The 24,172-nt window shown below is 39.4% G+C and overlaps 1 protein-coding gene across 1 annotated transcript; it reads left to right on the top strand.

Annotated features, from left to right (window-relative positions):
• Nucleotides 1-14,641: 14,641 nt before the first annotated feature.
• LOC147634631 (uncharacterized) lies at nt 14,642-17,038 on the top strand. The gene is made up of 2 exons (XM_086803767.1): nt 14,642-15,071; nt 15,352-17,038. Exons 1-2 carry the CDS (start codon nt 14,727-14,729, stop codon nt 16,639-16,641), a joined length of 1,635 nt encoding a protein of 544 aa, XP_086659893.1. The 5' UTR covers nt 14,642-14,726; the 3' UTR covers nt 16,642-17,038.
• The last annotated feature ends 7,134 nt before the right edge of the window (nt 17,039-24,172 follow it).

Raw genomic sequence — 24,172 nt, 5'->3', positions numbered from 1 at the left:
GTGGCATGGTTTAAAAAGATTGCTTACCAATTTTGTAAAATGGCAATGAAATATTTGCCACATATACTGGCCCATTCGTTTTAGTGATAGTAGGCAAAGAAACATGGGCTTGAGTAGGAGATTTTGTGTGTTCATCATGGAAGTCCATGTCATGTGCAAAAAAGTGTATCAAGATTAGTTATTCCCCCCCACCCCCTCCCCCCCCAACAAAAGAGGAGAGTAAAACCCATGACTCGAATCTCTTTGGTGCAAGATGAACCATTAATCCAACGCCCATGAGATGGTTGTGGTACTAAAAGAAAAACTAATTTAATTTTTTTCTTCTTTGTGTATTTTACATATGCTCCTATTTTTGGTTTGCCTTTTTAAAACTAAGAAATTATTTTTTATTGGGGAGCTTAGAGATCCCTTCGAGACAACTATAAAAATCAAAACTTCAATTTTTCTTTTTCTCTGTCCCCCTCACCCCCCTAATTCTCCCCCCCCCTCTCTCTCTCTCTCTCTCTCTCTCTCTCTCTCTCTCTCTCTCTCTCTCTCTCTCTCTCTCTCTCTCTCTCTCTCTCTCTCTCTCTCTCACACACACACACACACACCCACACACACACACACATGTAACCTTGTTATGAGTATTCACATACCAATTCAAAATCTTTGAATCTTGTGTAGGGCAATTGATAGAGTTACAATTCTAGGTTTGAGAGCCTTGTTGATGGATGCGTAAAATCACATGTCCACTCCTTACACCTATAATCAAACATCAGTATAATTAATGAGTGGGGTGTGTGGAAACCCCCTAGATACCTTGACATAATCAATGGCCCTCAGTAGGTACACCTCCTAGATTAAATGACATACCTAATGGGGGTAGGGTGAGTGTATAAACCCCTTACATACATAAGAAGCCAATAGGTGAGGTGATTGTATAAATCCTACATACGATGATTACATGTAAATTCCTTTAGAAAGAGAAAGTTTATTCAAAGAAAAAGTTAAGGAGGTTACACACATCCAAGCACACCACACAAATGGACTAAAACCGGGAAAGCAATCCAAGCACATTAATTGTAATGAGAATAAGCACCATGTCCATATTCCTTACAAACTTTATAGATGGGGTACAAAAGTGCATGTAAGGTGGGATTGCAATACATGACATAATTGAAAATTGTGGGAATAGATTGATTATCCATCCTTTTAGAGCGAGGTTGAGTATATCTAATTCTACTGGTTGTTATGTTTTCATCCTTGTAGTCGCATGAGTAAAGTACTCTTTTTTTGTTGAAACTAATGGCTAACCTTTGAATGTTTTCATACTGGTTGTTATGTTTTCATCCTTGTAGTCGCATCCTTGTAGTCGCATGAGTAAAGTACTCTTTTTTTTTTGAAACTAATGGCTAACCTTTGAATGTGGAAAAATGGTTCGGTAAATCCAACCATTGTAGCTAGTTTGGGCTCTTATATGTAAAGGCCCTGTCAAAGAGACATTATAGCAACATGGGCTAGTTTCTTAGTCAACTTACATTATGCTTATGTCTATAACTATTGATGCCATATCCCATAATACATATCTTAAAGTCACCAGCAGATTATGCATTTCCTCCATGGATAGGCCGCCATCAATCTTTAGGAAGGATTCACAAGAATTACCTTGGACATCCTCCTAATTTGTTTGATGAACTCAATCTTCACTATGTGTATGGACACATGAAGTGCATACCCACCACCATGCCTAGTCATGAACAAGAATTCACAAAAAGTGTGTGACATGTACAAGGTGGACATGCTTGCAGATGACCTATCAAAAACATGGCATTACCACTTAGCCCATTGAGTTTTATTAAAGGGAACAGAAAGTGTAACTTCTATTGTGCTCTCCACTTCCTCCTTGTGGAAAAGGGGGACAAAACACTTGCATTTGCCAAGAAATGGTTCTTTTGACAATTGACCTAGGCGCTTCATGTGTTTGTAGACAAATTGTAAAGCCAACCCTTTGATAATTGTGTCATTTGTGAAGCCACCAATAGGCATGCCTCAAGTTTGAAGGGTGGCCCCAAAAATATAGTTTGAGGGATAGAATTTTAACCATTTTTCTTGACTTTTATCTAAGACTAGTGGGCTGACCTCTGTTTCTTTTTTTTTTCGAAATGAGAGGATTTGTATTATTCAGAAAACGTAAGACTCATATACAACCTAGCTTTTTCTAGAGAAGCTTAACTTATCTATAGATAATTATGAATGGAATCTTGAACCTCCATCAGCTATAAAGATGAATTGAGCTAACTCAGCGTCTTCTACTGCAAGTTGGTTTCCAATTTCTAACCACTCCTTCTCCTGTCTTTCCCTAACTGCCTTGATATTTCTGACCTTTTCTTCATATTCTACACAGTGCGCTTCATTGATGTGACCAGCGCTTCCTCCACCTCAATCCTAGATTGCTGGGCTCGGGGCTCGGCACACAGTGTTGTCTGCTTTTAATATCATCCTCATCTGCACAGAAATAGCATTCCTCAAGCCAGGGCATTTGAGAGATTCTGCATTATGAAAAATTGAATAATTGCACATAATCCACACACACCACATATATTCTACCCTAATTATATTCCATATTTTTTATGAGCAGCCCAGAGAAGTCCCCAAGCAAGATTTATTCCCAAGTTAATTGAGTTTTCGTGATAGGGGAAAGGCATTGATGCACGAACTCTAGGAGACTTTTATTAAATTTGCAAGAAATAAAGAGGTGGGATATAGTCTCTTCTTCTTGTTTGCATACATTGGGGACACAATACATCTCCGATTTTGATTTTTTGGCTCTAGAATTAGTCCACTGACCTTTATGCATAGTGAGCCATAGCAACATAGACTCCTTTGGGGGAATTATTGAGGACTAGATTTTTGAGAATATGAATTCCCATTGTTTTCTATCCCACAAAATGTTCCATTTGGGCATTCAATCTAACATGCACCGGCATACCATTGAACGGCAAGGGGGGAATGGGAAGAAGAGCACTAGACTGAGATCAGTAAAATGCATCCAACATAAAGGCATTCCTGCATTGGATGAGCGTAACCTTGTCTGGGTCCCACTTGGATACTCTAGACTGTAAGAAGACCATATCATCTCTATTGAGTCTAAACAACTAAAGCACAATCCAATTTTGTGTAGTGAAATCCCATATATCACCCCAGCATTGTAGCCCTTTCTTTGATAATTTATGAGTTCTCTTTCTTCAGATTATGAGCATCCACATAGTCGTCTAGGCAAAGAGAGAACCAAATGGAGTCCAAATGAAAAATATATGCAGCTTTCCTATTAATCTTGCACAGGCAGATTGTTTTTTTGACTCTATTCCATGCAATCCACATACTTTTGACTAGATCAGAGCCGGTAGGTTTGATTTGAACTTGGGTGAAGAACAACGGGAGAAATGGGAGGTTTTTCCATTTAGGTATCAAAGACAATCTATGCCCACATTGATTTCTATGTATTAGTACCACCCAGTGCGACTTAGGTTGGTATAAGCTTCTTATGTGATCCATTTGGCAGCCATTCTGTTAGCTATATCCTCCACATTTGGAATTCCCAATCCTCCCTTCTGTTTGGGCTGTCTGCAGTATGTCCAAGAAACTATAGGAATTTTGTAAACATCAGCATCCCTTGCCCATAGGAAATTTCAACACAATGTCTGAAGCTCTTTTATATTGCTCTCTGAGAAGATGTTCACAACATGAGAAGAAATAGATGGTTGTGGGAATGAGCAGATGTTTAAGCACCACACATTTGCCTGCTAAATCTTGTTGGTATCCTTTCCATCTATCAAAGTTTGCCTTCACCTTTTCCATTACCCACTGCCATCTCTGTTTCATGGTTACTCTGAATCCCATCGGTATACCCAGCAGGCTGAACACTTGCCCTCTTTGATGACTTGACACCCTTGATCAAATATCCACTACTTTGGAGGGTCTTTGATCAGAGTTTTGATACTAGTTTTCTGATGATTAATGAGGGAGCCTCAGGCAGTATAAAATATTTGAAAGCAGCACTAGAATGTTCTGATATAGTTTTTATCATTGTGAAGCAAACCATTAGTGTCATCTGCAAACAACTGCAAACACGTTTGCCCTTTATTGTTTGGTAGATCAATGCCTTTCATCTCACCTTTCTATAAGGCATCTTGAACCAGCCACCCGAGTGCATTTGCTGCTATGGCAAAAACTAAGGGAGCAAGTGGGCAACCCTGTCTGATAGATCTCGTAAGTTTGAAGGGTTCTGATAATCTGCCATTGATCATCACTCTGGCTCTGGCATTCCCAAACAATGTAGCAACTTTTATGATAAATAAGGGTCCTAAACCCACGTCCTTGAGGGTTGGAGCATGAAGTCCCATTCTAACATGTCATATGCTTTGTCAAAATCAATCTTAAAGAACACAAAGTCCTGGTTAGTTTCTTGGGCATGTTCCACTCCTTCTCTCTTATCCAATGTTTAAGGTTATTACTCAGTCTCCTAGCCAACACTTTGGCAAAGATTTTATATGTTGTAGGTAGCATGGAGATAGCTCTCCAGTTAGATAGATCATCCTTTGATCCCCCTTTTGTGAATCAGTTTGATAATCCCTTCATTCAAAGAGATTGGTAGAGCATCGTGGTCTAGACTTTCTTTCCACACAAGTAGGAGAGGAGTGATCATCATTTCTTTAAATTGCTTGAAGAAATCTATTAGAAGACCATCTATTCCAGGGCTTTTCCCATTCTATAAGCAATCTATGGCATTTGCAAATTCCCCTTCTGAAACATCGGTTTCAAGAGCTATAATTAGAGACCTAGGGACAGTTTTCTACCTGCATGCTGAAATTAACTTACATGCCTTGTCTTTCTCCTCATTCCAAGCTATAGGAGGGGTGCTGAAAATGTTCAAGAAGTGCTCTCTTGTGATATTCATATTCTCCTCAATGGAGGCTGTCGGGAGGCCTTGAGGATTTTTGAAAAAAGGGCTATATTCTCTGTCTGATTTATTTTTAAGGATTGCGAACATCTCTTTGGATGGCCTATCCACCTTACCTACCCACCAATCTCTTATAAAGAGTTTAAGATGTTGACATTGTATTTCTTCCTCCCTTCTTAGGTCATATGTTCCTTCTTTGAAGTTGTACTTTAGTGACTCCTTTTTTTATTGAGACTAAGAAGTTTTGAGTGTCTCGAACTGCTCTTAGGTCATATGTTCCTTCTTTGAAGTTGTACTTTAGTGACTCCTTTTTTTATTGAGACTAAGAAGTTTTGAGTGTCTCGAACTGCTCTAGACCAAGCTCTGGTGCAAGAGCTCGAAAGGAAGAGAAGGATTCTTCCCATATTTTTTCAATCCCATCTTGGACGGATGGCATCTTGAACAGTTTGGGATAAGTATGGAACCACCTTGATTTGATTTTCTGGCATGAGGCTTTGAGGGTTAGTAGGATTGCATAATGATCTAAGAGGGCAATGTTCTTCATAACTTGAACAATGGAGCTCATAAACTTCTGACTGATAACATCAGATATGTAACATCTATCTAGCCTTGCCTTCCTAGTCAGCATATCTGTCCTCCCATTGCTCCAAGTAAATTCATTTGAAGAGGCCATATCTTGTAGTGCATGAAAGATCTTATATACAAAAAATGCTTTTTCAAGAAACATAACTTATATCAAAATGAGTTTCATGCAGTCATATTTCTCACTTTCGTCAGATGCACAATGTAATTCTGTAGTTCTAAGTCCTTGAAAAGCAAGTCGATTTCCTCAAAGATGGCTTGATTGTTTTCTTCTAGGCGTTCCTTGTGGATTTTGCTGATCCTATTGTGAAATTCCTCTTGAGCCCTATTCATTTGAATGAGCTCTTCCATGGCATTCTTTATGTATTGAGCTTTGACTGCTTGCATGCTAGCTTTGTGAAGAGTTTTAACCTGCAAATTCATACCAGCCCTTAGACCCGACATCAAGTGCTTTGTGCATGATCAACCATAGCAAACAAGATTTCTTTGGTGGGATAATGGGTGACCGGATTTTTAAGAACTTAAATCCCCATTGTTTCCTGACCCAAAGCATGTTCCATCTATTGTTGAGTTTGCAATGTAATGGAGGATCTTGAGAGGGGAGAGAGGGAATAGGTAGCAGGTTCCATTTGGACTTCCAAGAGAAAACCTTATAAGACAATGGGCCTTTGAGTTGGAGAAATCCAATTCTCTCATCAAGCTATAAAAGCATTCTATCTTTAATTAAAAAGATCCGCGAGAGTCTGAATATTGTACATAGATCTCGATCTAATTTCCATCTGCCCACAGTACTGCACCACAGGTCACCCCAGATTCATATTCCCTTTTTGTGAAGTTTGTATGCATGTTTATACTGATATACATGGATATTACTCGCTACAGCAGTCAAGAAGAACCACACCGAATTCAGATGCAAAACATGTGCATGTTTTCTATATTTATTATGTAGCTGCAATTCTTGTTTACATCTATTCCATGCTTTCCACATTGCTTGGATAAGAGGGTTGCCATGCAGTTTTATTTTGACTATGCCGAAGAAAACCGTTAGCTATGGGAGTTTTTTCCATTTGAGAAAGTTTGCAATACTGTATTGATCTACATTTCTTTTGAGCAAGATGGCCCAATCTTCATGGGGCGATAGGAAACTTCTGATGATCCATTTAGGTGCCATTCAATCTGCAAAATCCACAATATTGGGAATTCCAAGACCTCCCTGTTTGTTTAGGCTTGGTGCATACCTTCCAGGCTACTTTAGGGAGTCTCATCTCCTCAACATTTCCTGAGCACATAAAATTCTGCACATTTTTTCAAATTGCTTTAAATTAGAAGTCGATGGGCGCTAACAAGAGAGAAAGTAAATTGTGGTTGGGAAAAGAATATGTTTAAGGACTAAGATCTTGCCTTCAAGGTTGTGCTCCATGCTTTGATTTGTAGTTTGTCGAAAATCCAGTGCCATTGTTGATGCATAGAGACCCCGAACCCCTTTGGAATGACTAGGAGTTTGAAGATTTGTCTCTCATTCAGAGGTTTGCATATTTGATCAAAAAGCCATTGTGGTGGATCTGCCAGCATGGTTCTAATTCCTATTTTTGAGTGGTTTATGACAAAATACATTGAGGCAATCCCAAAAAGTACTAATTGATCTGGGGTCATTGTGAATAAGACCGTTGGTATCATCTGCAAACTGTTGAAGGCATGTCTGTCCTTTGTTGTTTGGGAGCTGGATTCCCCTTAGAAGGTCTTTTTCCATGGCATTTTGAACTAGCCAACCTAGAGGATCAACATCAATTGCAAAAAGTAGCGGAGCTAGCGGCGGGCACCCCTACCTTATGGAGCGGATTAGTGTTTAAAGGATTTAGTGAGATTCCCATTGACCGTTTCTCTTGCCATTGCATTTCCAAATAGCACTTGTACCATATTTTTGAAGTTGGGGCCCAGTCCCATGTCTTAAAGGGATTGCAAAATAAAATCCCATTCAAGCCTATCATAGGCTTTATCAAAGTCTATTTTAAAAAAGATAAAGTCCTGCTGGGTGTGTTGAGCATGTTCTACTCCTTCCCATATGTGCCTTTGATAAATCCTTTTTGCTCCAGTCTTATCCACTCTTTCAAGTGAATCGTGAGCCGACTAGCTAGTGCTTTGGCATAGACTTTGTAGGCCGTAGACAACATGGTGATTGGTCGCCAATTGGATATCTCATCCTTGGCATCTCTCTTGTGTATAAGCTTGATAACTCCTTCATTCATGTAGAAAGGGAGAGCCCCAAAGCTAACTGATTCTCTCCAAACTTTTAGGAGAGGAACAAGCAAGAATTCTTTAAAAGTTTTGTAGAATTCTGCTGGTAGACAATCAAGCCCATTGCTTTTACCATTCTTCATAGACATGATGACACTTTCCAATTCTCCACAAGTGAGGTCAGCTTCTAAAGTGCCTGAAATACTTTGAGGAGCTGTTCTTTTTCTGCAATCTGCAATTCTTTGCATAGATGCTTTTCTTTCTTCCTAAGGGGAAGGTGCCACGTGTTGCTCATGCAGTGGGGGGGGGGGTTGCATGGCAGCTTTCCTGCATGAAATCTCTGATCCCGATTGAAGCATGCCAAGCCCCATGCATTCCTTATACTGATTGTCTCGCCTGGGATGACGAGCCCTCCAAATGAAGTTACATTCCTTGTACTAATTACCCTGCTTGGGATGACGAGCCTTCCAAATGAGAAGTCAATTGTACTGGTTTCTGGGATGGCTGCTTGGAATTTGGTTTGGGGGTGCTCGAACTCGAACCCCCTAGTTTTGCCATGGGGGAACCCCCCAGGGGGCAAAGCGCACAGAGGAGAGTCGTCGTACAGTTTTTCCGCTTGCTCCCGCTCCTCCGATGCTCTTATAAGGGACCGTAAATATTTTCAATGTTAGGAACTTGTGGGAAGCGTATCTAGGCATGTGTTTTGCACGTATATAATTTCCAACTTGATATTTTTTCAAATTCTACTCCTCCTCGAACCTTCAAAATTCTTGCCACGTGAAAGCTTCGTGAAACTCTTCCTTTATATAATATATATAAAGATAGAGATATAGAGAAGGGCATTATATTTTGAAATTTAACTATTTTTAAATAGGGTAAGATAGAGTGTGTGGGGGGGGAGGGGGGGGGGGAAGAGTGTGTGTTTGCATTAGTACATGTGCATGTGTGTGTGTGTGTGTGTGTGTGTGTGTGTGAGAGAGAGAGAGAGAGAGAGAGAGAGAGAGAGAGAGTTTTGACAATTGAGAGTGTGTGCATGTGTATGTGAGAGAAAAAGACAATGTACGTAAATTGCACCAGAAAGGTCATCCTCCTTTGTATTAGAAATGCAAATTCGCCCAGTAGGACCTTTAGTAACCTGAAAACATTACATATCCAATAAGTTACGTACAGGAAGATTTCTACCCCTACCACGGTTAGTAAAGGATTTAGTTCTCCCATATGAAGCATTATGACAGAAGCATTCTGACTAGTAGCAGGAGAAAGAAAAGAGGTAAAAGCACTTGGAGTACTATCCGCTATGCGTGCCAATTTAGAAGGGGTTTCTATACTACCCTCCGATTCATTATGAGAAACCGGATTTAGCAAAGAGTTAATCAGCTTAATACCCTTGTAATGTCCATAAGTGGCTAAAATAGTACCTGGTTCCCCACTTTGCATCGCAGCAAGAGAATCCAACATATAACTACGAAAATAAATAAAAGAGATCTGTGCCAACACTAAATTCTTTGCTTGCCCACCAAGCCAAGAACATAAAAGAGAGAGGTGAAATGCCACATCCTTGCCTGGAAAAAGGTCCTCAAGGTGATTGAGGACAAACCAAATAGCATGGTCGAACCAGATAATGCTAGATTCACAAGACGCCTTAGGGTCAAGAAATTTACAAGCACATTTCAGGTATGGCCTGTGGATATTCCAAATAGATTCTGAATAATACTCTGCACCAGCTTTGTGAAATAACATAGTGCCTTTAGTCCTCCCATAAATGCCAACTAGTGAAGGGCATTTGGAAGGATCCAAGAAATTCATGGAGAAAGGTGATTTGAGAAGTTCACCCTTATCAAGATATTGAAGACCTTTGATGGCATGGCTCGTGCATTCATCCAAAGTGGAGATAGGTAAGTTAGCCAAGAAAATCCAAGTTTCATTCTGAATAGGAGAAAGAAAACCTTTATTTGGGAGGGCCCAAAGTCTATGAGCAACGCCAGTGGCCTCTACCTCAATTTGCCTGGCAGGTAAAAAAGGATAAACCCTTGACACTTTAGGTACCAAATCCAGCAACTTTGAATCTGTCATAGAACACATGTCGTTTTGAAAGCTCCTGATTGCATCCACCGCAACCGGATCTCTATTAAAAATATTACCCCCAGTTGGTATAACCGGAGTAACAGGAGTAGTAACAAACATGGGTTCTAATCTACAGAGTTTCCTGAGATGATTTGAGAGAAGAGAACCCTTAGCAGCAAACTTAGTAAGCTCAGCTTGAAGATTTTTGGTCATGACAGGTATTTGAGCATTAAGATCTCTAATATAGTTAAGACCTTCACCCTTATCCTTATCTATGGAAGCTAAGACCTTAATCCAATCATTAAAGGATAGGATTTGCAAGAGAGAAATAACATGAGGCTCTTGGCTGATATAAGAGATAATGGCATCTTGTAATTCGTCATCTCTAATGCAGGATATGACATGCTGACAGGCATTAGATGGAATATGGCTCGGAGGAACCGGCTTGCCTCCAAGAAAGGGTAGAATCTGAAAAATCAAAAGAAGAGAAGTGTTAATAGTTTTTTTAGAACGTTTGTCTCCTTCAACCGATAAGCCCATAAGGGCATAACTATCATGGACAAATGCTCTATCTACAATGATATCTGGGTACTACTTAAAGACTATCGACCAAGGCATAATGATAGTGAGTCCATATATCATTATAGATGAAATCTCGGGCTGTAGGTCTCTTTCCAATACCCGAAGGTACTGTAAAACTGTGTCAGGTGTGTGTGTTTTGCCTAAATTAAAATACATAATTATACACAGCTGACAAAACGTTAGAAGACCAAAACAACTCTGACAAGTAAATGGGAAAAACTGTATTATTTCATTGAAATTATACAAGATTTTCAAGTGAAGAAACAATGTTTCAAAAGAACAAAATTGCCCATAGGCTTTACTGTCCAGCAGCAACATCAACCCAAAAACATCCTATTTGAAAAGGTGAGCTCTGTTACCTGCATCCATACACAAGCAACAACAGAAATGTTAGTCCCTGTGCGTATTACAGGTGTCGTAAAGCTCAACCACGTGTTATAGATGTCCAACAAATAGGATTTTTTAAAGTTAACATTTGAATCATTATGAAATTTATCCAGAATATCATTGTCAGATATTCTACAAAGTTTGTAAGCCCATCAGTTATTCATGAATATTCTAACATTTGTAATATTTTAATACTAACCAAAGCCTTACTCTGGCCACAAGCAATCTAAAATTAGTTCTGCACTTAGACAAGATTGGTGCAGATCCCTGAAAGATTGCAGTTCCGGTTTTTACCTACCAGATACATTCATTACAGATTATATACCATAAGCAATTTGAAACTCTTTACCATCCACTCAGAGTATGTCAAACCAGTATGCAACTCTAATACTGTTGAAACATATAAACTCGAATGCTGTCCAGATGAATTACGTAATTTTTTCATAGGCTTAACAGATTCAGTAAATGTTTCATTCTACATGTTAATTTACAGATTATATTTTAGCATACTAGAATACCCCTGTATATTGAAAACAGGTAGATGACTACATAGTAGTAGTCATGTACAAGTTGTACCAACATTATCAGAAATCCAACCAAATCAGATCAAAAGCACGACAATGCCAGAGTATGCCCAGACTATAGAACATTCTCTACAAAATAGGTAAGCAATATACCAAAAAACCATGGATGACAAATCTAGCAAAAGGGATGGGTTACAACTGGCAGAGCACCAGACAAAATGGAGCATCCATTGTATCTCAATCCATATATGGAGTACATGCATCAAAGCAAGTGCCCACCTACCACAAAATCATGCCTGCAGGAACCATATCATACCATACCAGTAACAGCATCACTATACTCATGTTAATTCCCATCATATAGTATAACTTATAAACCTGTATATTGACAACAGATAAGTGACTACCAGTTAGCAGCCTAGCCCATAGTGTACCAAAAATATTGAGGATTCTTTCCACAGTAGAACATCAGCACTACAATACCAGCCCATGTACAGAGCTCATAATGTCACCAATCACAACAGGATAGCAATTAGCCATATCCCGAAAAGGCATGTATGAAAAATCCGCAGAAGGATGGATTAGAACTAATAGAGCAGAGCAATAGCAAGTAAGGGTTAATGCATCCATTGTACCCCAATCTGGAATACATGTTATAAAGCATGTGACCACACAAAAGGCAACTAACCTGCAGGAACCATATCATATCAGGCCAGTAGCTGCAGCACTATATACATATCATTGAAAAGTACAAGGCAGCCCAAACATCCTGCCCAACATGCCATTAAACAAGAGAGAATAGATAAGCAGAGCAAAACCAAGAACACCCAAAATGCCCCTTTAACCTATATCCAGGATTGTAAAGTGATAACCATGTTTTAATCTATTCATTATATATAGAGAAGGTACCAGAGTAACCTAGGTTTTAGAGAAATAATTTGCACATACCTAGGTTCAAGAAGTGTATGTATTAACACCTATCTATTGCATCAGCCATCCTGTATAAGCTAGCAAACATGTATGAAGCCATCAAAGGGAGAATAAATTGTAAAATCTTCAAGGTCATTCAGTTAGCAGCAAAACAGACGTAAACTGAACAAGTGCATTTGTTAAAAATATGCACCTGATTAACCGAAGGAGGCGCACCCCTGGATGTAGCCAGAGACAAAGCCATATCTGCTGTAACAAGCACAAAGGACTAAGTGAGTGGATAGACCACTCACCTTGAGTTATATAGGAAGCCATGCACCATCTATGTAGAGCTCCCACCATTCGCAGTAGAAGATCCAGGGCCCCAATCGTTGCAAGCGAATATCCGAGTATTCATGGAAGTAAAGAGGCAGACGGCTACCAAACCCAATGCCCACCATATATAGCATAACCTATCAAATGGTTATCAATACACCAAGGCTAAATCCAGCCCAAAAACACCAAGGATGCAGTACCAAGGGTCCAGTCATGTGCCAATCTAAATTAGTTAAAAAGATCTTTGTAGCAAGATAAATTAGTTAAGGATCCAGTCATATGCCCCACAATTAGAATGAGGTTATTAACTCATTTTTTTTAAAAAGGAAAGCAAAGAAATCTTGTAATATAAAATAAGAGTGCCAGCCTAGCAACCAAATAGTTCTAATGCAAGAGAAAGTGTGTGTGTGTGTGTGTGTGTGTGTGTGTGTGTGTGTGAGAGAGAGAGAGAGAGAGAGAGAGAGAGAGAGATGGTTGTAGAGAGGGAATAGTTCTTTTATGGAACCTTGGTCGGCCGCAGCAATGTGCGGGTGCAATACTAGTAAGGGCTAATTTGAGGAAAAGATGTTTGATGCGGCGGCTGAAATTTTCAAACCGTATAAAACTTTAATTAGAGCCATTAATTTGCTCAGGTCAAAGAAAAAGGAAATGGCACGCACCGCACGACAGGCTCTACAATACTTTCCTCTTTTTTTTAATCCTATACATGTGTGTGGATTTTTATTTACATTTATACATACATACATACACACATGTATGTATGTATGTATGTATATTTGTGTGTGTGTGTGTGTGTGTGTGTTTTGATGTGTGTATGATATATCTATCTATATATTTAAAAGTGACCACAGCTTATCACCCATCTCCGCACATTAAAATTTAATCAAAATTAATTAAATTAGGTCGATGTTTGTATTTATATTTTTAAATACATGTATATATGTATAAGTATATGTGTCTATGTATAGGTATATGTATCTAAAACATAATATTGTATATACTATATATTTACATATGTGTATGTGTGCGTGAGAGAGAGAGAGAGAGCGTGTGTGTGTGTGTGTGCATATGCGCGTGTGTGTGTGTGAGTGAGTAAGAGAGAGAGAGAGAGAGAGAGAGAGAGAGCGCTTCTATGTGTAAGAAGGGAGAGGGAGTGTGTGCATGTGTAAGAGAGAGAAAGAGAGCGGGTGTGTATGTGTGTGCATGTGAGAGAGACTGAGAGTTTCAACATTTGAGAGAGTGTGTATGTAACAGAGAGAGGGAGAGGGTCATGTGCATGTGCATGTGTGTGTATGAAAGAGAGAGAGAGAGAGAGAGAGAGAGAGAGAGAGAGAGAGAGAGATGGTTATAGAGAGGCCCAGAGGGAATAGTTCTTTTCTGGAACCTTGGTCTGCCCCGGGTAATAAGGGCTAATTTGAGGAAAAGAGGTTTGACGCGGCTGCTGAAAATTTCAAACCGTATAAAACTTTAGTTGGAGCCATTAATTTAATCAGCCATTTTTTTCAAAGAAAAAGGAAATGGCACGCACGGCACGACAGGCTCTACAGTACTTTTCTCTTTTTTTTAATCCTATATTTGAATAATTCAACTGTCCCCCCTTGGCCGCCGGCAGTCAAGGCCAAAAATAACCTTCTAGATTTGGCGGGGTGGTTTTGGTGGGCCTCACCCACATTCGGCGGCGAATTCGGAGGCGTTTCAAGAAAATGGGCTCCTCATTTAGTCGCTGCTAGTCCGAACTCGGCGGCAGTGGAGCCCTACTTTGGCGCCTGGCCTTCAAAATGAGTGGCGTCGGCAGTGGGTAGAATAGAGGCGCTGCCACTAGCCAGACTTGGTTACAGTTTGTTTTTTATTTTGTCTTCATTTTGGGGGGGGGTGTTAAAGAAAAGCAAGCAAGCAAGCTTTGTGCGGCCCGTTCCCCAATTTTTGTTTTTTTTTGTTTTTTTTTATTTCTTCACACACGAACCTTCTCCCTTTCCTCTCTCAGCCTCGCTATCAGGCTGCTGCAGGCCGTAGCCAATCTTTTCTTTGCTTTCTTTTCTCAGTACTTTTTGCTGAAATCATCTTTCTGGGTTTTCCCTCTCTCTCTCTCTCTCTCTCTCACACACACACACATTTTAAACGCCTACTTTCCATAGCCCATTTCAACTCTGTCTCACACAGCTTCCATGGAGACTACCCCCCTCCTCTCCCCATTCCTCTACCGGGGCCACCATGTCCCCCTCCACCTCCACAAGCTCCCCAAAGGTTCAGAGCTTGATGATATCCATGATTGGGCTTCCCCCAAGCTGCCCAAACCCGCAGACACTAATTTCTGGGCTCCTCCAGAAAGCAATTTTCAAATTGATGATCTCCTTGATTTCCCCAATGAAGAGGATGTTACAAGCCCATCATGCGGAGATGTCGGCCTTTCTGTAGAAGCCCACAGCTCTCATGCACAAAACCATAATAATTTTGCAGAGAAACTCCAAGAAGAAGATAGCCAAGAGCCTTCAAGTGGGCTCTGTATACCGGTAAGCCTCTAAAATTGGTGCTGAAAAGCCTGTATATGATGAGGTTGGCCTGCCTGCCTGCCTGCCCTTCTTATATACAAGCTTTTTGCATATGTTATAAAATTGCTTGGCCTCTACCATGCTCTGTATGCTCTGTAGACGTTTCCCCCCCCACCCCCTCCCCCCCACATGACTTGCTTTGTCCTCTACTAGTTTCTATACAAGCTTTTTGTATGCAATGGTTTTTGCCTGCCATTGGATTTGCCTGTCCTCACCAGCAAGCTTTTGGATGGTGTGGCAGCCTGATGAGCTAGCTGACCAGCTGGAGTGGCTCTCTGCCTTCAATGAGGACAGCTCTTATGCAGGAGATACCAAGCTTGCTTCCCTGGCCAGCGCTGGGGGCCTCAGTGGATGTAAAGAGACTCCCAAAAATGCACACAAAGCACGAGATAAGTTCCATAGCCCAAGCCCAGTTTCTGTACTAGAGCAAGGTGGCCATCTCTATGCAAATTCATATGCCCTAAGCCATGTGCCTAGGTCCAAAAGATTGAGAAAGGCAAGAACTGGAGGGAGGGTTTGGTCCCTTGATATCCTGAAGCCCTCCTTGGTGGAAAGCAGGCTTAAAGGGGCACATGATGAGAACACCACCCTACTCATGACATGCTCTTCAGACAGTGACCCTTTATGCAATTCTCTTCAACAAGATGGGTCAGAGAGACATTGCAAGAAGCCGAGGAAAGCGGGTTCAAATTGCTGTACTGCTGCTGATTCTTCCCTAACCCGGAGGTGCTCACACTGCCTGGTCCAGAAAACTCCTCAATGGAGAGCTGGCCCCATGGGCCCCAAAACATTGTGCAATGCTTGTGGTGTGAGATATAAGTCTGGTAGGCTGGTCCCTGAGTATAGGCCTGCTGGAAGCCCGAGTTTTGTCAGCGAAGTTCATTCCAATTCACATCGGCGGATACTCGAGATGCGACGTGTCAAGGAGATGGAAGTACAGGTTGAGGGTCAGATAGGCAAGCTTGAAAGGTTGGAAGAAACTTATGAAGAAGATTGCCATTCTCAAAGTGAGACATGTAAACTGCATCCACTTTGCGAAGAGAGTCTAGTGGTTCTTACTTGCAAGGAAATGCCAATGCATGGAGAGAACTCATTATGTGAAAAGAACCCTCTATGCAAAGAAGCTGCAATATATGGAGAGCACCCATTATGTGCAGAGGACCAAAGTGGCAAAGAGGTTCCAATTGGTCGTTGCCACACATTGTGTGAAGTGGATGCAATTCGTGAAGAGGTGCCCTTGCAAGAAGAGGGCATAATTTACAAAGAGGCATTTGTATGTGAAGAGGACCCAGTTCGGGAAGGGGCACTGCTATGTGAAAAGGAGCCAGTTTGCCATGAGAAGCCAACATGTGGAAAGGACCCTGTTGTGGTTAAGGCAAGGGAAGACAACCATGAACAAGAAAGCATCACCACCCTCTTGATAATGGGAGATCACAGAGAGTGCAAAGCCACCATAGCCCTATCTACTAATGAGCAAAAAGAAGGTGAAGACATTGGGGACAACATAGCATATGTAAGAGAGGAGCACTAAGAGGAGCAAGGCTGGTCTAGCAATGAATTGAACTTGCTTGTACATTGTAGTAGAGTAATGGATGGAAAGATTGTGGAGTTTTGTCCCACATGTCTTCCACATAGGTGCATTTCATGGAGCTGCATTCGAGCCCAAAGGGCAGCACATATGAACCCATTCTTCACATTTTAGAGAGTAGGTTGTTAGTGCCAAAGGGTGCAGTTTCTCATTGTAAGATGTTCCATGGGTTCTTGTAATTTGAAAGATAGTCTTTTGTTCTTGTTTTCACAGGGTTAGAGAGGAGAATTCCACAGTCCACACAATTCACGCGTGCTGTTTAGGCAGCCGTTTGTATTATCCTTTGAGAGAATTAAAGCTCTTGTAAAGTGTAGGTTATAGAAGCTAGATGAGTTTAATGTATGCTTTTTGGTGTTGGGGAGCTTGTTTGAAGGGAGGGGCAAGGCCTTCTTTTGCCTTGGTGCACACGAGGATTGCATGGATTAGTGTGAACGTTAAGTATTTTTTTCAAATTAGAAGGCGTTGGATTTATTTATTATTTTTTTGTATCATTTATTTTGTGTGGGGGACTAGACGGCAATGGGGATCACAATAATATATAACTGAAGTTGTTTGAGGTGGCCGGCCCTTTTTTATTGGGAGAGCTTGAAATATATTAAATAGGTCTTTTTTTTTCTTTTTTTTTTTGGGGTGCTAGGTGGGATTCCCATCTAAAGACAGAATGTCATTAGTTCCTCTATTAAAACAAAATCAGATTAATGTATTTACTGCGATTTTATCAAATTTGATGAAATATATAAAAATAGCAGTCCAAAATTTCGTCCGAATTTGGCTAAGATACTATTTTAAAAAAGTTTCAAATGTGTTCTTCTATTTGGCAATCGACAACACACACTAAATGTTGGGTTACACACTAAATATATATATATGGCTTTAAGAAGAAGGGATTTCTTGACCTTGACTAAATATATATATATATATATATACTATATTCCCTCAAAAAACTACATGCCAAAAGGTTTTAATAAATTTTTTATTTGCAAGATACGAGCCCTTGGTTTCAAGGGGAGCAGGTTGGTTTCAAATTGAGCCATGGTTTTTTCTCCTATAAAGACCGGGCACTCACTCGTGACCAGTTCACACCCACTCATGACCTGGCACTCGCATACCAAATTGAAAACTACAAGCTATAAAAAAGAAAGAAAACAAAAGGACAGGTGTAACATGCTTTTTTGCTTTGAATTGCGTACACATTTGTTTCCTACCTACCTTTTGAGTTTTTGCATCTCATATTTTTTTTTCAAGCTCTAATGCTATTTGCCTACATTGACATGACATTTCCTTCCATTAGGTCCCCATTGCCATGCCTCTTTCCTTTAATTTAAATAATTAGACAAAAATTTGAAGTTATTCCAAAGGCCATTTATTTTCAACAAGAGACTTGTGTGCCTCCTTATGTTGCCTAGGTTTGTTTCCATAAAGTTCTATTGATGCTACCTTGATGCCATTCTCTAGCTCGAATGAATCAATAACTGAGCCACCATGATTGGCATATACCCCCCAATAACAATAACTGAGCCATATCTAGATTTGAGCCACCATGACTAGAATATACCCAGCATGACTAGAAATATACCCACCATGACTAGAAAGTTGATATATTTGATGTTGGAGTGTAGATTAGAGATTATTTTTAGGTTATTCAATATACAGATATGATTTTGCTCTCATTACTCGTCTAGTTTTACTATGAAGTTCAATGATTGATGCCATCAACTTACAAGCAAAGTCATACCTTTCAAACCATGCATTTAAGTCATAGAAGTTATTCTTGCTTGACATACCCTAGGGGTCATGTCAAGCAATGTAATAAAGAGTACTTTAATAAATTCAATAGATATTATGTAAAAAAGTATCTATTCTTTCTTTGGACAAAGTGGAGCCCCATCTTAAAGACCTTGAAAATGGGAGATTGCAAAATAACATCCATTTTACAACATATTAAATAATTTTACAAATTTTGACACCCACAATTATCACCTTGATATTATACCAAGTTTGCAGAAGCAAAGGCAATTTGGACATGACTTTGTTCCATTTTGATTGTAAATTAAATTTTGTGAACCATGGGACATTTCTCAAATCTCATTAGGGAGAAAGCATGTTTAGGTGATCTTATAACACTCTCTTAGATGGTGTAATATCTTTCAATAAATTAAAAGTGCACATATCGGGTGTTTTTAAATATCTTTTGTACTTTGAGAACCATTGATGGGTCATAAACAAAAATATTTTAGAGAACAAAATTTAAAGCCACAAGGATTTGCCATCTAGCACTAAAATTATTCCCCTTTAGCATGCTTTAAGCCATAATCATTATCGAATTAAATGGGGGGATTTTTTAATGTTTCACTTAGAACTTGCAAACTTGTGACTCCATCTTTGAAAAGGTTACCTTAGAATCTGGTTTGCATTTGTGCTTGAAAATAAGACGTGGCCAATGCTCATTACCACCTTTCACGTGCAATCAAATAAAAAATCAGCCTTGCTTAATAAAACATCCACATATTAAGTTTTTCATGTGTTTTGTGGAGGAACTTTACAATGACATTTGTGCCTTATAACAGGAAGAAGAACTCATTGCTCTCCTCAAGGAATATAAGGATTGTTTTGCCTGGAATTACAAGGAAATGAAAGGGGTACCACCGGAGGTGGTACAACATACGATTCCAATCATGGGAAGGCTCAAGACCAACCAGGCAGAAACCATACCAGATGAATCCAAAGTATGCAGCAATTGTAAAGGAAGAAATTGATAAGCTCATTGTTGCTGCAGACTTTATCTATGAGATCGAACATCGAATTGGTTGTCACCTATTGTGATAGTGCCTAAAAAGAATGGGAAACTGAGAGTATGTGTCGATCTTAAAAAAGTAAATGCGGCCAAGACACCCTTTTTGGCCCACATATGAGGCTCATGAAGCTCTACAAGATACCATGTGATGGTATTAGTAAACACAGCATGGAGATTTAAAAGTGCTACATGGCTCAAATCTTTCTTCTGAGTTAATACTTTCATTTCTTTAATCAAGGAATGTTCTCACAATTAGTTAGAGGAATAGTATTTCTAAGTAACAAAATAGTACAACTCTAAAATAATGCAAAATTTCCACAACATTTCAAGGTATTTTGGTTGATTCTTCATCACAACACTATTGAATGCTCTATCATCGGTCTACTTCCCTTCTAAAGCCATTCCTTGAAGGGTCTCTCTAGGTACATCTGCATGTAGCACCTCAACTCTGTGTATAGTGTGGAATGGTTCTCCTGCACGGGAAGGGTCTTCACTAGCCTGTAAATGGTATCATCATAATCTCGGTTAGTTGGTAGGTGCGAGAGGTCTCGGGAGACGTAAAATATTAAATTACACATAAATAAAAGAGTAGAGACAAGAGTGAGAAGGTTGAGTCCAATTTTCCCCCATACAAGAGTGAGCCCACACTTCCTCTAGGTGTATTTTAATCGATTATACGTGAAATAGCTTTTTGGGGCTCAAAATACATCTCAACAAAAAATAGTTTGCTTTACTTTACATACAAGCTCTTCTTCTAAATTTGGATAATAGCCTTATGAACAAGTATTATTTACAATCTTTGTACCAAAAATCAAATGTTCATAAGAGAGCTTTCACATGCCCAATGCAAATAATTATCCAGCTGTCATAAAATAATATGCATGTCTCCTAAAATAGAATAAATGATAGGTGTCGCACATGATGAAACAACCCAAAGTTAAGCATCTTAAAATGTACATGACCCCATCGGCTCGCGCCCATCATCCAAACCATTAGACATGTGAAAGCTCTCTGATTTTTGGTACAAAGATTGTAAATAATACTTGGTCATAAGGTTATTAAGAGTGCACAATTTTAGAAGAAGAGCTTGTATGTAAAGTAATGCAAGCTAGTTTTGATTGAGATGTATTTTGAGCTCCAAAAAGCTATTTTGAGTATAATCAATTAAAATACACCAAGAGCAAGCATGGGTTCACTCTTATGTGGCGTAGAATCAAACTCAATCTTGTGTTCTTGTCTCTACTCTTTGATTTTTGTGCAATTTAATATTTGAAGGGTCCCGCAAAAAAGGTCCCGTGTGATGTCCTCTGGCAAGCTTTGTTCTGCTTCAAAGAATAGGTATTGGAAGCTCATGGTTGGCCCTTTATTAAAATCAACTTGAAAAAAATACTGAGGCTCAAAATAGAAGAAATCTTATGCACGCGACACATGAATGGGTTAAATCTCCCCCACCATGAGAGTGGCTCACGTCCTCTTCATGGTGTATTTAAATATATTTCCTTGTACAAAAGGAGTGGCTCATGTCCTCTTCATGGTGTATTTAAATATATTTCCTTGTACAAAAAGCAAGAGCCAAAAATATATGTAGCCAAAAATATGGATCTCCACTTTGGGCTTGCATAAGTCTAAATACAAAAGTGTGAACACCCTAAGGTTCACTCATGAAATAGAACTAATGTATATCAAAATGTTGCACACTAATGTGCACATAAAATATCACTGCCATTGCCGAATAAATAATCACCACACATCATGCGCCAATAATTTTCCATTGAAGCAAGCCCAATGGATCCATGCACATCCCGCACACTAACCCTGACTTTTCTTCGGATTAGCATAAAGATGATTTTCTTTAAGAAGATTAAACACTAATGCAAGATGCTCTTCATGTTCGGCATGATTCTTACTAAAGACAAGCAAATCATCAAAGAAAACAATGATGCAATTCTTATGGTCAAGAAATATACGATTCATTATCCGTGCAAAAGTAGCAGGTGCATTGGTTAGACCGAAAGGCATAACCAAAAATTCATATAATGACCAATTTAAGTACGAAAAATAGTTTTATAAATGTCAGAACTAGTCATTCAAACTTGATGATATCTAGATTTCAAATCAATTTTACTAAAGATAGATGCACTTTTAAGCATGTCTAGCAAATCATCAACACGAGGGATGGGATATCTATTCTTGACTGTGACCTTATTGAGAGCTCTATGATCAATACATGCGGTAAGTCTTATTTTTCTTTTCAACAAGAAGAATATGTGTACCAAAAGGAGAACTACTAGGTCGAATAAGTTTCTTGTCTAATAATTCTCTAATTTGGCATTCTATTTCTTTTTGTTGAAGAGGATTTATACGATAAGGAGCTCTATGAGATGGTTGGCTACCCATAATAATCTCTATAGTATGGTCTTCAGGACATGAAAGATGTAAGGTAGGAGGTAAATCGTCTACAAAACAATCCTGAAACCTAGCCATGAATGCTTGCTAAGGAGTGAGATTATTTTCATATGCTTGCACTTCATTAACTAAAATCATTTATGCACCTAATTGCTCCCGAAGTGCATGTTTAGCTTGGGTATGGGATAATAATGGATACATCTCAAGAGAATGATCACCAACTAATTACATGAGAGTACCATTATGTATGAAATCCATAGTATGCATGGAATAAACAATATGTGGATTGAATTCATGTCTAAATGGCATACCAAGTATGATGTCACTAGAATGCACAGGTGTAATGAGAAAGTTTTGTTTTTGTTTATAAGGTCCAATTCGTATCTCAAGGTCACGTGCTTCACGAGTTCCCATGTAGCGTGTGCCTTGAAATGCAAATTTAACCTTATAACACGAAGGATAAGTCTCCAAATCACCATCACCATCATAGTATGTGTCGTCTTCGATATTGTGAAGTTGTGCCACTTGAGGAGGATGAAAAGTACACTTGTCGGCTCGATGTCGTACTCGATGACACTTGAAGCATGTAGGCACATTATTACCTTGACGAGGTTGGGTAGGGCGAGGTGTGGGTGCATTGCTATTTGTTAAAATTCGTGGTGCTCATGCTAGATCAACTATGTGGAGGAGAGAGACTCACAAAATACAAGAAAATATCTTGCTTATTAAGTTGCTCAAATACAACTAGGCTTCTTGCTCCATACAAAATGCCTTCTAGCTCCACCTTTAAATAGATGAGCTAGTGGACCTTAAGGCCCTTCACACACACACCCTTCTCTTCCCCTTCTACATAACCTTAGTCTCTTAATACCCCCCCTCAATACCAACTATGAAAGAAAATTAAAATAAGTGGTATTGGACATAGGTTGCCTTTATAACATTAGGCATACAAGGTTGGGAATATAGGTGTGGTTACATTGAGATTTAAAACAATTTCTCAGTGGAGTTAGAGGCTGATACAAAGTTAGCCTCTGACTCTTTGTTAGGACATTTAGAAGTGATATGTCCCGTTTGTTTACACTTGTTACATTTCATTTTGTTGGGATATTTGATCCAACAATTATTTGCCAAATGACCCACCTTTTTGCAATGGGCACATCTTACTTTGATCACTTGATGTGACAAAGCTTGTTCGATATTCGATGAAGTGGTTGCATTTGAAGATTCAGCACCTCCCTTTGGTTTCTTTTCTTCATCAAGACAAGATTGAATGGCTCCTTCAAGGGTGGGATTAGGTATCTTCTTTAGGGTGGTGACTAAGGTGGGGTACACCTTCTTGACTGCATTTAGCAAAACAGCCACTGCATCATCTTCATCCATTCTTGCATTCACTGATGCAAGTTGAGCCATAAGGCCCTTCAAGTGAGAAATGAAGGCTCCAATTCCGTCTCCCTCTTTGAGTTCCAAGCTGAAAAATTCAATTTTAAGTGAGATCTTGGAATTCTTACCACGAGCTCCATAGAGCTTAACAAGCTCATCCCATTTCTGCATGATGATGGCTTGTGCCCTCTCATCAATCTTCAATATCTTCAGCCTTAGTTCGATCAATAACCTTAGTGCCAAAGATGAATGGCCAAAAACCTTTGGACATCATCTTGTATTTGACAAGGACTTGCCAAGTGTGGAAGCCCTCTCCTGAGAACTTCTTAATTTGGGTGTTGTCCTTTAACTTTTGGTATTGAAGGAGATTACTAGAGAGTAATGGGCTGATTTATAAAGAAGAGAAAACCAAAAATTTATGATATTTTGGCTTAAGTAGAAAGAGAAAGGCTTATGAGAGTGCAACAACCCTTAATCAAGCCAAGGATGTTGCATAAATAGGAGATTAAGATGGTAAATTTTATAGTTTAGCACTTAGGGTTTGTGTCCAACCACTAATTTTGATGGAGATTAACTTCATTAGTGTTAAAGAACACTTTGTTTGGTGATTAAGATCAGCATTAGTGTTTAAAAATACGATTAGTGCTTAAGAGCACATTTCTAATGACACTTGTATTGGTGATTAGATTCACCATTAGTGTTTAAGAACACTCTTAGTGTTTAAAAACACTTTGGAATAACTCTCCTTTGCTGGATTAGAAGCCTCATTAGTGTTAATCAACACTATTAGTGTTTATAAGCACCCTTTTTGAAAAGCTTTGTGCTCTTGAAGATGATGTTGATGATGGAGCTTGATGAGAATGAGGCTCATGAATACCTCATGTGGTTGGCCAC

This window comes from Cibotium barometz, chromosome 10, assembly GCF_041138505.1.
Source record: "Cibotium barometz isolate CiBa-2024 chromosome 10, ASM4113850v1, whole genome shotgun sequence".
NCBI lineage: Eukaryota > Viridiplantae > Streptophyta > Polypodiopsida > Cyatheales > Cibotiaceae > Cibotium > Cibotium barometz.
Note: the sequence above shows the minus strand (reverse complement) of the source record. Positions and strands in the feature narration are given on the sequence as shown.

What these genes read in the sequence shown, in the direction of transcription:
- LOC147634631 (XM_086803767.1), top strand. Translation starts at nt 14,727, where the DNA reads ATGGAGACTACCCCCCTCCTCTCCCCATTCCTCTACCGGGGCCACCAT. An exon ending in CAAGTGGGCTCTGTATACCG is followed by an intron (nt 15,072 to 15,351) that starts GTAAGCCTCTAA and finishes ATGGTGTGGCAG; the next exon opens with CCTGATGAGCTAGCTGACCA.